The sequence below is a fragment of the Alternaria triticimaculans genome, assembly GCF_023758025.1.
Source record: "Alternaria triticimaculans strain BMP 0046 chromosome Unknown scaffold_15, whole genome shotgun sequence".
Classification (NCBI taxonomy): Eukaryota; Fungi; Ascomycota; class Dothideomycetes; order Pleosporales; family Pleosporaceae; genus Alternaria; species Alternaria triticimaculans.
Window position 1 is genome coordinate 249,966 of NW_026055972.1, and position 15,257 is coordinate 265,222.

Here is a 15,257-nt window from a genome sequence, read left to right on the forward strand (position 1 = left end):
AGTCATCCACTGCGCTGGAATCATTTTTCCTCTACTCTACCGCCTTCCGCGTTAATCCAATCTGCTCACAAAGGCAAAATCGCGCTCGCACACCATATTCGCTTGACATCATGGACCCAGCTGCGTTCGCACAATCCTCGCCAGAAGAGCAGGCTACATACCTAGCCGCGCTTTTGGAGGGTCCAGCTCTAGAGCCACCCCTGGGTACGACTTCAAACTTCGACCACCCAGGCGGAAGCCATGCCATTGGCTATGGTGTTGTCTTGCTCGGAAGCATTGTCGCTGCACTTGCGGTTCTGCTTCGGCTGTGCTCGAGGGCGCTCTTGCGGACATTTCGAGTGGAGGATGCGCTGCTGCTATCGGCTCTGGTAAGCGTTTCGGTGTACAAAAGACTGCACAAACTAAGCAAGCTGTACAGGGTCTCTATGCTGGACACTCATATGTCCTATATGAACTCGCGATATTCCCAGGCTTCGAAGTTCATCAGTGGAATATCCAGTTAAAAAACATGTTGCCAATCCTTTACGTAAGTGTGGTCGCGATCCAAAGATGAACCTTGACTGAACCGTAACAGCATGTTCATATAGGCTCAATGTTTTACGGCTTGGTCATCATGCTCCTGAAGGTAGCCATCTTGCTCGACTGGCTCAAGACCTTTGTACCTCGTGGCCAGCGCAACGCCATGTTCTGGATTTCTCATGTCATGATCTGGGCGAACATTCTTTTCTATGGGGTCGGCACCGTGGTCGAGATCGTCCAGTGCACTCCACGGACCAAGATATGGAATCCTTTGATAGGAGGAAGATGCCCGATCGACATGAGAAGTCACAACATGGCTGCGGGTATCGTCAACCTCATCTCCGACCTAGTCATCCTAGGGCTGCCGCAGAGGGTGATCTGGCAGCTGCACATGTCGCGCGCCAGCAAGATTGGTGTATCGCTTCTCTTCGGTGTTGGTATATTCGCCTGTGCCAGTGCAGCGGTGCGCCTTTATTACATCTACAGACTATTGCACACATCCGACCAGCTGTATATAGTCTCCATCGCGGGTCTTTGGGGTGTAGGCGAGATGACGGCTGGATTTCTCATCATAGGCTTCCCATCGCTTCCTAAAGTCGTCAAGGCCCTGCCGTTCTCGGATTCTGTCGTCTCGCTCTTGCGACAGATAACGCGGCCGGGCTCAAGCGGTCAGGGCGAGACGCGTCGCGGGTTGCCGTCGTGGCACAAAGCCGCACCGCCAAAGAAGCGTCGCGACCAGTTCGATGTCAGCGAGGTGAGCGAGTATGATCTTCCGAGGGCTCACATGAACGACAGGCGCTAGGGTCTGGCTCGCATCGTGGGTTGGTTGGATCGCGATGCCTACTTTCATCACAATAGAAACATGCCCTGCTTGTCACCGGCAGAATCTCGGCGTACGCGTACCAGCCACTCATGTTCCGCTGACGTGAGCTCACCAATCACGTGATGAACACGAACTGTGCGCGTCACGAAGATCCGCTCCTAATGCTCTCTCCAATGCTTCATACCTTGCCGACTCCTTCACACTTCGATATATGGCCTGCATGTAGGTAAGCATACCGATGTGATGTTGCACGCCGCGCCTAGGCACCCTTTTGACCGGCTACTGCCTGTGATCGCCACAGCCGCGTTAAGACGTCGGCTGCTGCAAGGGTAGTTTACGGCTCACGGATAATGCCATCAGATCCAGGATCCTATTCGCCTAGCTTTAGCCTCCCTGGACGTCTTCATCTCCTTGCCTGTCTCAATGCCACGGTCAGATTGATCTGATGGCTGTGTCGCATGGGCTACGGGGCCCCGGGGGCAGGTCGTACATATAGCGACTGGTTTCAATGTGCAGTGCATCCTTCTCGGATATATCTGTTACACTACTGCTTTACGAACACTCTAACAGGATGGGTGAGGCTTACGATCCAGGGACCATCTTCTGCCCCAGCCGAGAGTTGGCAGCCCGCATCGGGAATCAGAAGCCCCGGCAAACAACAACCCCGTCCTCATTCTATCGCAACCTGGAAGACGCACTAGAAGTTAAGAAGAAGTCACACACCTTCTATTCCATTCAACAGAACTTATGGCAAGCGGCCGAGTCCACAGTCGACTTCATCTCCAACGACATTCTCTCCTTTGGAACCAGTGGTATCCTGAAGCGAGAGTACCTGAAAGAGCTTTCCCGATATGATCAACACAACCCTGGGGCGCCGGGATCGCGACTCGCTGAAGGAAATTACGCCTATATAGAAGAAACCGAGCAGCACATTGCTAAGTTTCATGGCGCTGAATCGGCACTACTGCTGGCTTCCGGGTTCGAAGCAAACGTGGCCATATGGACGTCAATACCACGACCGGGCGACGTAATTATATACGATACCTTGGTGCATGCCAGCACTCATGAAGGGATTGACCAGAGTCTCGCAGGAGAACGGGAAAGCTTCGCGCACAACGACATCGAGGACTTTCGCCGCATTCTAACATGGACCATAGAATCCAATCCGTTGATCCAAAGGGGCGCAAGATCAGTCTTAGTAGCTGTTGAGTCGGTCTATAGTATGGACGGTGATGTCTGCCCATTGCAAGAGCTTGTCGATGCCGCGAAGGAATTGGCTCCTTCCGGAAGTGTCCAGTTTGTGGTGGACGAAGCCCATAGTAACGGCATTTATGGGCCGCAAGGCAAGGGTCTTGTGTGCGCTCTTGGTCTGGAAAAAGAGGTGGCTATAGTGATGCATTCATACGGCAAGGCATTGTCGTCAAGAGGCGGTATGTATCTCATTACCTGCACGAAGGCCGTGTATACTCACTTGCGAAACAGCTACAGTCCTCGGTAACGAGACGATCAAATCTACGCTGCTGAACTTCGCACGAACGATCATATTCACGACTGCACCTTCATTCGCATCGGTGGCACTTATCCGGACTGGATACAGGCTGTTAGAGTCAGAAATTGGAAGACAGGTAAACATCCTCTTCATATCGATGTCCATGGCGATCACTCTCTGACACTCTACAAGGCCCAAGCGCAGGTCCACCATCTCGTAGATCTCTTCTTACAGTCAATCGTATCGCACCCCCTCTGGGAAAGCGCAGAGCAAGTCGGGCTACTCGCCATCCCTCTACTAAAAGACTGGGAAGGATCACCAACGGCGACATCCCACATCATCACTATCCGCACCCGACAACTTTACACATACTGGCTGTATTTCCACCTACTACTAGACGGATACTGCGTGTTCCCAGTCGAGCACCCCGTCGTCGCCAAGGGCGAAAGTCGCTTAAAGGTTACATTCCACGCCGGCAACACGGAAGAGCAAGTAAGCGGGATGGTAACATCAATTTTCGCGTGGATCCAGGAAATGATGGAAATCGAGGGAAGCCAGGATCATGCGCAGCGAATCAGCGTTTCGCAAGCTGCCCACAAGGTCTATACTTGGATGGCGCATGAAGGGCTGACTGGGTTTGGCATGCCTGCTTCGATGGTGAGATGCTGAATGTTTTTTCCATTGGTCTCACGATTATCACCCGGATAATTCGTCTCGTCTCGAGTTCGCCTTGGAAGTCTAGAGATTATGCACCATGCGACAAGGGTGAAGTAGCCTGGTCAACGGGGCGTAAAGCGCATGCAAGGCAGGTGGAGCCAACCGAGTTATTCCTCATATCAACTTCATAAAGTACCAAGATGGCGGTCCCCGAGCCGCGAAGATCATTCCTCCATCTATGTGTTGTATGTAACACGAGATATGCACGTAAGCCGTTGAGGCTTGGCAAGAAGGATTGGGGGCGAAGTCAGATCATGGTTGCAGAAAGGTTGGCGGCAGTTCCTTCAGCCTTCATATGCTAGCGCTTCGGGCCGGTGGATCTTGGATGCTCATACGTGCATGTAGGATTCTTCCGTCGAGGCTTTTTTGGAGATTAGGATATGCCCAAGTTGTTTAGTCCAACCCACACCTAGATTTTTTGTATGCTTATTATTGTTCAAGTATTGGATATACGCAATGACCAAGTCTCACCGTGCTCGGATAGAGTGAGACAACCCAGGCTTTGTCTACACACTCCAAGCTGCCATATTTCTGACTTTACACGCGATCGTGCAATAGAAACCAGGTAATCTTTCATAGCCTCATTATCCGTATGAGACAATTTCTGGAGTTTGACATAGCCTAATGTCCACGTGAAGTCCATAAATCACGCGGGCCGTGCACCACGATGCAGCGCCGCTGCCTAAACAATTACTGTGCCACAAACGCGCAGAACCCTTACACGGGCCACGGATGAGGTGGCGGCGTTGTGTCTGGCTCACCTTCGCTCCCATCAATTCTCCGGCAACCACCACTCTTTTGCATTGCCGTCCGTTTCACAGCACGCAAGCATGGCGCCTAAAGGTGATCTAAGTGGGAAGGTATGGTGCAACCTGGCTGATCCGCGTATGTACGCTGACATGTGAAGACGGTATTCGTGATTGGCGGGTCTAAAGGACTGGGGAAGGAGATGTCGAAGGTTATGGCTTCTCAAGGTACGAGCTTGGTATGCCTAGAGTGTCTGTCGTCATTGTTGAACACATCGTATAGGTGCTCATGTAACTATCTTTGCGCGCGGGCAAACGTCGCTTGACGAGGCCAAAGATGAGATTCTGGCAAGCAGAAGAGACGAAATCCAGCAGGTCGCGGCAATCGCTGCAGACCTTGGCACACCTTCAACAGTGAGTAGACGTCCGGCCCAACTACCAAGATGAGGAGGCAAGTACAAACTAGAATTCTAATGATACTACTAGGCGTATTCCCTTTTCGCATCACAGCCGACAATTCCGGATATCGTGTATTGTGTTGCTGGCGGTACACCGTCGGAGTGCGGGTACTTGCTCGATCTGCAGCCTGAAGTATTCGAACGCTGTATGAACAACAACTACTACTCCAGCCTGTACCCGGCGCAGGCGGCAATGAAGCTGTGGACTCAAGATGACGAAGACTCTGCGATGCCATCAAGCCCAAAGTTGAGGAAGATTGTGTTTGTGAATAGTTCTGCATCGCTTGTCCCGGCACCTGGCTACCTAGCATACTCCGGTAAGTGGTTATGTGTTGTCATAGAATGGTACAAGCCTCAGAGGCAGTATACTAACTGGTACTGTGTTCATCAAGCCGCTAAAGCTGCCCAACGCTCACTTGCCGACACCCTACGCATGGAAGTAATGAGGTACTCAGGCCCAAAGAGCACGTACGCCGTCCAATGTATCTTTGCGCACAACTTCATCACGCCAACCTTTCTACAAGAGCAAAAGACCAAACCCGAGCTTACCAAGCGCATTGAAGGCACGTCGGGCGAGCTTCACGAGTTAGAGAAGCAATTTCCCTACGCTGCCAAGATTGCGCCGGAGATCGTGGCAAATGTCGCAAGCGGTGACTATGCTGTATGTGATGGGAGATTCGATCCTCAGCTATTGTGGGCGAATGCTATGGGTGCGAGTCCGCGGCGTGGATGGGGGATCGTGGATACGCTGATGGCCATGTTTATGCTTCTCGCGTGGCCATTCGTGAGGCGTGATATGGAGAAGAAGTGTTGGGGTGATGCGTTGGGTGCAAAACAGGATGAAGATACGAAATCATGATGGTCGTCCTACATCATCAATGGCCTATAAGGTTCTGTTTAGTGCGATTAATAATCGTACTCTCTAACATATGGGGTATGCCTCAGTCTTGATAAGGGCCGAAGCAATGACGTTCCCGCTATTTGGGGTTTGCACGTGACCGACAATGAGGCACAGTTGCTTTATCTTGATCTTCTGTTCCCTGCCTCCCCACATTGCACTCGACATACATCCCGGTCTCATCATGGGTAGCGTGCTCAGTTCAATCCGTCCCACGCCACCGCCCCCATCTGATAGCGCACGTTTCATAAGTCCGGTACAACGTCAAACGCACTTGTGCGGTCCGCGAACCATCTACAATAGCGTCAAAGATCTCAGGAAACGTATCGACTTCTATGAAGAAATCACCATCTTCGCTTGGCCGTCATGCGGAGGTGTGATAGTGCTCGAGAGGCCCTGTCCAGCAGATTTCGACTTTCTCGGCCTCGACCGTCTCGATCCACCGAAGAAGCGTCACGCCACTCGACAAGAGGAAGACGACTTTGCTCAGCGATTACTATTGCTCGGTGGAAAGTGGTGGGATTCTCCCGCTAGACACTCCCTCTTCACTCAACCCGACCACTTGCAAGATGAGGACGAAATGGCTGCTCTCCCGGAGCCGACGGCGAGGGAAAACGCGTGGGTTGGTGTCGCATGGCCTAGTTCGGGCGGACTGGTCGTAGCTGAGTGGCCGACCATGATGTATCCTGGTGGACGCATGGACGACGTCGCTCCAGACGATGTGTCGACACTGTTCCTATGTGTGACAATGGACGAGAAGGCTGCAGTGCTGATGGACAGCAAACTTGGAGGGAAGTGGTGGACAGGAGTCGAGGATTACGAGGGTAAGGCTTTTATTGGCAGCTGGGGAAACCATCGAGGCGAAGTTGGCGGACTTCAACAAACGTGGCCAAGCGAGGGAGAGAGCCAGAATCCTGGTAGTAAAGCTCTGCCTGGTCAACGAGTTCTCTCATCCAGAGAATCAAACTTCGATGTAGGAAAATATTGCTGACGTGTCGAGTATACCTTGCCCTTTGACTTTCGAACCGGACGTCAGGCCGCAAGGCGTGAAGAGTCACACCCTGCCACGCTGATCGCGGATCCGCCTGAGTCGCATTGAACCATGGTCATTGCAGGCGGAACGTTGGGTAGGCGTGGAGTGATGATCTGATGTGGCACCAGTTGGGCCGACGCGACTGGTCTAAGCCATATCGGGTATAGTGCAAAAAGAGTGACGTAGCTGCGATTGGCGGGGAGCTCTTTGCCTGACCGGAAACCTGTACGAGGATCCAGAAGCTTCTACCGACAGGGCAGAACCCACGCCTAGCTTCGAGACATGACGAGAAACCACACGATGTCACTGACGGCTTCCTGACGGCTTCGCGAAGTGTTGAGTAAAGCTGCCTTCACCCTATAAATATTTCTCGAGTCCTTTGTGTAACACTTCCTTTCTTCTCCAGAGATACCCAACAACAACACACTGCATACACGATTCCTGAGTACGAGCTCACGACACACGATTATTACCTTGGCTTCGGGCCATATACACCAGGCTATAGTCACGAATCACCATGACTTCATTCGACGCCTACACCGACCGCGCCGCGAAGGCTCTAGCAGACAGCTTCGATCTAGCTAAGGGCTATGCGCACTCACAACTCACACCCCTCCACCTTGCCGTCTCGCTCATAGATCCCCCCAAGGATCTGGCGAATCAAGTCGACGTACCACCACCACCGCTATTCAAGCAAGTCCTCGAACGCGCGAATGGCGACCCACAACTCTTCGAGCGCAACCTCAAGAAGGCTATGGTACGGTTACCAAGCCAAGACCCTCCACCAGAGCGGACTTCACCTTCACCTGCCATGGCCAAGGTGCTCCGCTCCGCCGAAGACTTGAGCAAGACACAAAAAGACAGCTTCATCGCCGTCGACCACCTCATCCAGTCCCTCTGCCAGGATGCGCAAATGCAACGGATCCTCGCCGAGTCCAACGTACCGAACGTCAAGCAGATCGACAATGCCATCCTGGCACTCCGAGGCACAAAGCGAGTGGACTCCAAGTCGGCAGACGCGGAGCAGGAGAACGAGAACTTGAAGAAGTTCACCATCGACATGACGGCAATGGCACGAGAGGGCAAGATTGACCCAGTCATTGGTCGAGAAGACGAGACACGCAGAGTCATCCGCATCCTGACTCGGCGAACCAAGAACAACCCAGTTCTCATTGGAGAGCCTGGTGTTGGTAAGACTACAGTCGTCGAGGGTCTTGCCCGCCGTATTGTCGATGCGGATGTACCGGCCAACCTCGCAGCCTGCAAGCTGCTCTCTCTCGATGTCGGTGCTTTGGTTGCTGGCAGCAAGTACCGCGGAGAGTTTGAGGACCGCATGAAGGGCGTCCTGAAGGAGATCGAGGAGTCGAAGGAGATGATAGTATTGTTCGTCGACGAAATCCATCTCCTCATGGGCGCTGGCTCATCCGGAGAGGGAGGCATGGACGCTGCCAACTTGCTGAAGCCCATGCTGGCCCGTGGACAGCTTCACTGCATTGGTGCGACAACCCTAGGCGAGTACCGAAAGTACATCGAAAAGGATGCTGCTTTCGAGCGTCGTTTCCAACAGGTTCTCGTCAAGGAGCCGTCCATTCCCGAGACCATATCCATTCTTCGTGGTCTGAAGGAGCGCTACGAGACCCATCACGGAGTCACCATCATGGACGGTGCCATTGTCGCATCTGCCACCCTTGCTGCCCGCTACCTCACCCAGCGTCGACTACCCGATTCTGCCGTTGACCTTATCGATGAGGCTGCGGCAGCCGTCCGTGTCACCCGAGAGTCACAACCCGAAGCGCTTGATAACCTCGAGCGACGCCACCGACAACTACAGATCGAGATTCACGCGCTTTCCCGAGAGAAGGACGAAGCCTCACAAGTCCGTCTGAAGGAAGCGCGCGCAGAGGCCGCCAACATCGAAGAAGAGCTGAAGCCTCTTCGTGAGATGTACGAGCGCGAGAAGGGTCGCAGCAAGGACATCCAGGAGCAAAAGCTCAAGCTCGAAGGCCTCAAGACGAAGCTTGCTGAAGCCGAGCGTATGCGCGACATCCAGACTGCTTCCGATCTCAAGTACTACGCCATTCCCGATGTCGAGCAGCGCATCAGCGAGCTGGAGCGAGACAAGGCCCGCGCGGATGCAGAGATGTGGTCTCACCAAGCTAGTGGTGGTGGTGAGGCTCTCATGAGCGACTCTGTTGGTCCGGACCAGATCAACGAGATTGTCGCTCGCTGGACCGGTATCCCAGTCACTCGACTCAAGACTACAGAGAAGGACAAGCTGCTAAACATGGAGCGCCACCTCCAAGAAGTCGTCGTTGGTCAGAGGGAGGCTGTCGTCTCCGTCTCCAACGCCATCCGACTTCAGCGCTCTGGTCTGGCCAACCCCAACCAACCGCCCAGCTTCTTGTTCTGTGGTCCTTCCGGTACTGGTAAGACACTCCTCACAAAGGCTCTTGCAGAGTTCCTATTCGACGACGCAAAGGCCATGATCCGCTTCGACATGTCCGAGTACCAAGAGCGTCACTCCCTCAGCCGAATGATTGGAGCACCACCCGGCTACGTAGGCCACGACGCGGGAGGCCAACTCACCGAAGCCCTGCGCCGCAAACCTTTCTCCATCCTCCTCTTCGACGAAGTCGAAAAGGCCGCCAAGGAAGTCCTGACGGTGCTCCTCCAACTCATGGACGACGGCCGCATAACCGACGGCCAAGGCCGCGTCGTCGACGCAAAGAACTGCATCGTCGTCATGACGTCCAACCTCGGAGCCGAGCACCTGTCCCGCCCCAACGCACCCGACGGCAAGATCGACCCCACCACCAAAGAAATGGTCATGGGCGCCCTGCGCAACTGGTTCCTCCCCGAGTTCCTCAACCGCATCTCCTCCATCGTCATCTTCAACCGCCTCACCAAGCGCGAGATCCGCAAGATCGTCGACGTGCGCCTCGGCGAGATCCAGAAACGTCTCAACCAGAACGGACGTAATGTGCGCATCGAGATGACGCCTGAGGTACGGGATTACCTTGGTTCGGCGGGATACTCGCCTGCGTACGGTGCTAGACCGCTTGCTCGTCTTATCGAGAAGGAGGTGCTCAATAGGCTTGCGGTGCTCATCCTCCGTGGTTCTGTCAAGGAGGGTGAGACGGCGAGGGTTGTGCTTGATGATGGACACATCATGGTGTTGCCTAACCACACGGACAGTGAGGATGATTCGGAGATGTACGATGAGTCTGATGCTGTTGCTGAGTTGGATGCGGAGGAGGATATGGATCTTTACGATTAGAGGAATGGGAAGGGAAAGGGAGGTTGAGTTAGAGGCATTTCAGCATAGGCGTTTTGGGATTGATTGGTTTGGGAAGAGTGCCTTGGTAGAGGCATCATGATGGGATTATGATTCATGGTCTGATGATTGTTGATGAAAAGTAAAGGCGCGGGTTGGCGTTTTACGGGATAGCATGCTTGATGACCGTGTCTTGTACATAGTTAATGAGAACCAGATTTCAAACACCTTCACCTTCGCCATGCATTAGTTATCCGTCATTGCACTGTTATGACAACATCGCGATGTCGTGATAGATGACCATCACGTTGTACAAACTGTCTTCGTCTTTCACAGGCTACGCCGATTACGACATGGTCATGTTCAGGCACCAATCGACATGTATCATTATCCTATCCAACATTCACGAGCATCACAGCGGACATGTAAATTTCCCAGTCATGAACTTTTGTCATTTCTTCGTCTAACGTTCCCAAGATGGGCTTACTTGGCCAAACAAATGCTTGCCCAAGCCAGGGTATATTGAATCCCACACCACCACACATCGAGACAGCATCTAGTAGAAGAAACCGAGAATCTTGCCAGCAACGTGCTTCCTGCGGGCCTCCTCGTGGTCCATGATACCAGCGGAGGTGGTCAGGACGATGTAACCGAATTGACGCGAGGGAAGTAGCTTGACGACCCACTTCTCCATGTCGCGGAGCTGGACGTTGTAGCGAGGGGAGATGACACCGGTCTTGTTGATGCGGCCGTTGAGCTGGATGACGATCTTGCCGTTGCGGTGGTCGTCGACCTCCTCGAACTCGCCAATGTAACCTGAAGAAGAGAATTAGTGTTTGTTGCGGCGAAATAAACATCAGACGTCATGAAAGGGATCCGAAGACGTGTAAGTCCTCCGCAGTTAATTTATCGGACACTTAAAGCTCATTGATCGTGGGGAGTCGAGATCAGTGAGTAGTTATCAGCCCGAAGAGGTGATGGGGTTGCTAGCGGAGGAATACACGTCTTTGGGGACATGACGCGTGATGTTATAGATGAACGAGTCGACGTACCGTGACGCTGCATGACAGTGAGGAACTTGACAATGACCTTGGAGGAAGGACGGATCAGGACCTGGCGCTTGCCAGCCTTCTCAGCCTGTTCAGTTGTTAGCGCGCGTCCATGTTCACCTCCAGCGCTGTAGCTTACGTTGTTGATGGCGTTGAGCGCATCGTTGAGGACGGAAGTCTTGACCATTTTGACGGTTTAACGGGAGATTCTCTGTGGCGGAGGCGACTGAGGTATCTGCGCGTGCGTGGTTAGCCTCCAGATGCCAGAGCATGGAGAGTGCCCTTGCAGAAGGGTTCTTCAGCTCGTGTCGAAGAGGAGAAGCAGTGTCGCCCTCATCCTTGCGGACGGCGGCGATTGCATCCCCGGGCTCTGAAGGGCACTCGGGTCCAAGACATACCTCGTGAGGGTGCGGTGGGCGGTAGGGAAGGTCGATGTTGCGAGAAAAGTTCGAGTTTGGAAGGCGCAAATTGGTGTGGTGGACCGTGTCCTCGCTAACGGGGCTGGGCTTGGCAGCAACGACGGGACCCTTGCAGGCTCAGTGCACCCAGCACCAAACTCCAACACCTGGCTGTCCTGCCACACGTCGCATTCACGATACAGAGAGAGGATATGTTTGCCGAGCACGAGATAACATATCGCAGGGCTTATGGTTTGAACTTCACACATATGCGATGCTATCGCGCCTTCACGTGTCCTCGCGATCGCCAACTGTCTTAGTCATGACGTAGCGGCAGTCACTTTGCCTCCCATTATCCCTTACGAACCTCACGTGTAGACATCCGGAAGTTCCCTCATACACTCTAGTTCACCCTTCTGCTTCATCATGTCTGAAGCATGCTGTACCTGCGCAGCGCTCCTATCCTCTATTCCCCCAACATACGATGAGAAGACCGAGAAGCCGTCGCAGTTCGAGCGCAGACTCGACTGCTGCGGGCGTGCAATATGCGCCAGATGCTTGACGGATAACCCTAGATTTCAAAACTACTGCCCATACTGTCAGATAGCGACAGGGCCATCAGCACTACCACCACAAGGTCTCCGCGACCCTCCTACGTATTCGCCACCGGGCGAGCAAGTCGACGACGAACTACCACCATACTCAGCAGGCAACGCGCTGCACCCGCCATCTGAGAAATCGAGGATAGACGCCGAAGACGCGCCTGATGTTCTGCACTTTGTCGACCAGAACAACGACTCGATCTTATCGCTATCGCTCCGATATGGTGTACCCGCCGACGCCTTACGCCGAACGAACAACCTATATGCGGATCATCTGCTAGCGGCGCGTAGGACGGTGCTCATACCGGGAGAGTTCTACAAAGGTGGGGTTAGTCTAAGCCCGAGGCCACTAGAGGGCGAGGAGGAAGAGATCAAAAAGACAAAGCTACGGAAGTTCATGGTCAAATGCAAGGTTGCAGAGTAAGGGCATCACCTTCCACCATATAGTGGACGTATGGAGAACTGACATCTTCACTAGATACGACGTTGCACTCCTCTACCTCGAACAAGCCAGCTACAACCTCGAGCAGGCGATCACTGCGTACAAGGCCGACGAAGATTGGGAGAAGACACATTCTCTAGAGGCCGCGAAGAAGGGTAAGGCGAAAGAATCGCAAAGCTCAGGGCGGCGGAAGTGGGGCTTTGGCGGCCTCACAGGTCAACTTTGATAGCGCTTCCGAGCCGATTCTCCGCTCATGGCGTTTCGCGGCGCTCCGACAATTTGGTAGAATGGGTATTACCATCGTAGTTAGCGAGCGTGTGTAGATGTTTCGAATGGCCCATTAATATACTATGCCATATATTGGAAGAACTCTGGTGCTAAGGATGGCAGAATGCACAATACAACATTCACCTTCCCAAAGATATCCCACGTGCAGAGCAGTTTGGACAATTCATGCACTTCCATCAGCCTCTCTGAGAAAATCGACTGAGCTTACTATCAGGAGGATCTGCTAGCACGATGGTCGTCGCTTCCAAAGTCTCACTCCTCGCGTCAGGCGCTCACAGCCAATCATCGCGCAGAAGCACCCCAGGCTGTAAGCGCCCATACATCTCACGAATTAGCATCTGCACCTCAACTCTGGAAGCGCCCACGCTCCATTCGCGTTTCACACTCTGGCGACCCTGCATTCGCATCCTTCTGTATCCTCATTCGACAGCTGACAGCGCACTACAACCGCTCATGCCCTGACTCTGCCCTACCTCGCTACCAGCGGAACCACAGACAAGCCACAGTCTTTGACGCACGGTACGATCGGCACCCTGATTGAACCACAGGGAACGGCATGTGCTGCTAAATGCACACATGCGGTAATACGGCAAGACCCCATGCAGGTTAATATCGCTATTCTAGGCCTGGTGTGCAGCTTACGCGCTGCGAACAACAATACTCCCACCACCAGCCCAGCACACTGGCGCTGCTAGTCCAGGTCCGACTGATGGTCGCAGCGGCAAGACAGATTGCCGTTCTTTCTTTGCTCTTGTTCGTCTATTCCTGTACGCGAACGCCAGATGGGCTGCAGGGGGTTGCACGATGTGTTCTGTAGGCGTGAAACCCCCATTGCGACCGAGATCGTTTTAAAGGCATGTGCCACCCCCAGAGTTGTTTTCTATCCCCATCCCAGGCAAAGAAGATCGACTCGGAGCCTTAGCTTATATCAGGCCTCTTTCTGTGCTTGCTTGTTATTTCGTTCTCTCGTTCATTCGTCCTTCATTCCGAGAAAGAAAGGTGCGCACTGGTTGACGCCTAGTAATCGATCCGATCATTATACCATACCTACGCTCCGCGTTTTCGCAATATAAAAAGCAGCTTCGAGACCAACGACTATCATCACGATGAAGATCAACCCCGCTCCTTTCCACTTGGCTCAGGCCATCATCACCGGCCTTGTCGTCGTCTTCAGCATCTGCATCCTTGGCACTTCGGCACACACCCTCGATGTCTTCAACAGGCAACATCTCACAAACCCTTGGTGGGCACCGATGTGGCCTCAGCACTTCGACGTGCAGGGAACCAAGGCGCTCATTGCTTCGTCTGTCGTGACTCTGGTTCTCTGTGGCGCATTCTTGATCGCATCGTTTCTCCCTCAGGTATGCGGCCGTCGATGAATCTCATGCAAAAGAACATCGTTCTGACAAACATCAGCTTGCGCTTCGTCAGAAATACACCCTGCGGGCTCTTCTGTCCCTCGCTACCCTCCTTCCTACTCTTCTCCTCACCCTGATCACCACCATCTGGGCCCACATGCTCAACAACAACGCGCCAGAAGTCGATACCATCCAGACCTGGACCTGCAAGATGCAGAGCTCTGAACCGCTTGATCAGGATCTGCCTGCTGACATTGCCATGCCTGCTGGCATGGGCAACAGCGACTTCAAGACCCTTTGTGGGGCAAGCAAGTTTGCGCTATACGGAACCCTGATCGTGTTCCTGCTTGTGGGCGCAAGCATGGCTGTCACAATGATTACCTGGATGGCGGACAAGTGGGCAGCGAGGCAGCAGAGGAAGGAAGTTGAGATGGGCAACATTCCCGTGAACAACTAGGCACATCCCAAGGGCGATGTTAATCCGAGAAGAGATGATAACGAGATACGGACGCGCTTGAATGCGCGTATTAACGTATTAAGTCGAGAGATTTGATGCATTTGGGTTATGGACCTCTGTCAGCAAGCGTGTCCAAAGGGGGAAGGCGTACCGGTGTATTGGCGTCATAGGTCGTTGGCTGTGACTTTGAGCAAGGGTCTTCCTTTCAATGTACTATTAGGCAAATGAAGGCCTCTTTTGCGTTCAATCGCATCTTCTTCACTACGCTTGAGATTGGAATGAGGCATTGTGCAGCGATATTGCGGGGGACTGGGCCCAGATCAGATCGACAAGTCCAATGGACGATCACCCTGGAGTTGAGCACAGGATGCGTAAGCGTGCGTGAGCGGGAACAGGCAATCATGCTGAACCGCTGCATGGCGCTTTTGTGTTTCTGGGTGGAAAGCGTGCGTTTGCTGGACATGGATTGTCTGGAAAGTTGGACGGGCCAGCAAGCAGCCTCGGAGGAGTTGTCGCGCAGAGCAACGGCAGCGCGCGCGACAAGCAATTGTCTTTGTACCAGCCAGACATTGTTCATGAGACATTGCACGTAGCGGTTTCAGGGCAGCGTTGAGACGACCTCGCATCTCCGACAATTGACAGGTTAGATAGGGAGCGAACCGCAGTGGGGAAGGCGTGAATAAGCCGGTCAACGATCATCGTTTGG

The 15,257-nt window shown here is 53.4% G+C and overlaps 7 protein-coding genes across 7 annotated transcripts; 6 read left to right on the forward strand and 1 right to left on the reverse strand.

The window, feature by feature from the left end:
• Positions 1 to 110: 110 nt before the first annotated feature.
• Positions 111 to 1,321, forward strand: J4E78_008488 (uncharacterized protein; the record flags this gene model as incomplete). Its single annotated transcript, XM_049369089.1, has 3 exons — positions 111 to 368; positions 419 to 526; positions 575 to 1,321. 3 exons carry the CDS (start codon positions 111 to 113, stop codon positions 1,319 to 1,321), a joined length of 1,113 nt encoding a protein of 370 aa, XP_049219156.1.
• Positions 1,322 to 1,913: 592 nt separating this feature from the next.
• J4E78_008489 (putative secondary metabolism biosynthetic enzyme) lies at positions 1,914 to 5,611 on the forward strand (the record flags this gene model as incomplete). The annotated part of the gene is made up of 3 exons (XM_049369090.1): positions 1,914 to 2,723; positions 3,024 to 3,431; positions 4,880 to 5,611. The coding sequence occupies 3 exons, from the start codon at positions 1,914 to 1,916 to the stop codon at positions 5,609 to 5,611; spliced, it is 1,950 nt and encodes a 649-aa protein (XP_049219157.1).
• A 223-nt stretch (positions 5,612 to 5,834) lies between these two features.
• Positions 5,835 to 6,627, forward strand: J4E78_008490 (uncharacterized protein; the record flags this gene model as incomplete). Its single annotated transcript, XM_049369091.1, is given in 2 exon segments — positions 5,835 to 6,474; positions 6,494 to 6,627. 2 exon segments carry the CDS (start codon positions 5,835 to 5,837, stop codon positions 6,625 to 6,627), a joined length of 774 nt encoding a protein of 257 aa, XP_049219158.1.
• Positions 6,628 to 7,200: 573 nt separating this feature from the next.
• Positions 7,201 to 9,960, forward strand: HSP98 (Heat shock protein hsp98; the record flags this gene model as incomplete). Its single annotated transcript, XM_049369092.1, has 1 exon — positions 7,201 to 9,960. One exon carries the CDS (start codon positions 7,201 to 7,203, stop codon positions 9,958 to 9,960), a length of 2,760 nt encoding a protein of 919 aa, XP_049219159.1.
• Positions 9,961 to 10,513: 553 nt separating this feature from the next.
• Positions 10,514 to 11,193, reverse strand: CRP27 (40S ribosomal protein S22; the record flags this gene model as incomplete). The annotated part of the gene is made up of 3 exons (XM_049369093.1): positions 10,514 to 10,773; positions 11,010 to 11,094; positions 11,146 to 11,193. 3 exons carry the CDS (start codon positions 11,191 to 11,193, stop codon positions 10,514 to 10,516), a joined length of 393 nt encoding a protein of 130 aa, XP_049219160.1.
• Positions 11,194 to 11,830: 637 nt separating this feature from the next.
• J4E78_008493 (uncharacterized protein) lies at positions 11,831 to 12,674 on the forward strand (the record flags this gene model as incomplete). The annotated part of the gene is made up of 2 exons (XM_049369094.1): positions 11,831 to 12,426; positions 12,485 to 12,674. The coding sequence occupies 2 exons, from the start codon at positions 11,831 to 11,833 to the stop codon at positions 12,672 to 12,674; spliced, it is 786 nt and encodes a 261-aa protein (XP_049219161.1).
• Positions 12,675 to 13,842: 1,168 nt separating this feature from the next.
• Positions 13,843 to 14,551, forward strand: J4E78_008494 (uncharacterized protein; the record flags this gene model as incomplete). Its single annotated transcript, XM_049369095.1, has 2 exons — positions 13,843 to 14,097; positions 14,153 to 14,551. The coding sequence occupies 2 exons, from the start codon at positions 13,843 to 13,845 to the stop codon at positions 14,549 to 14,551; spliced, it is 654 nt and encodes a 217-aa protein (XP_049219162.1).
• Between the last annotated feature and the right edge of the window lie 706 nt (positions 14,552 to 15,257).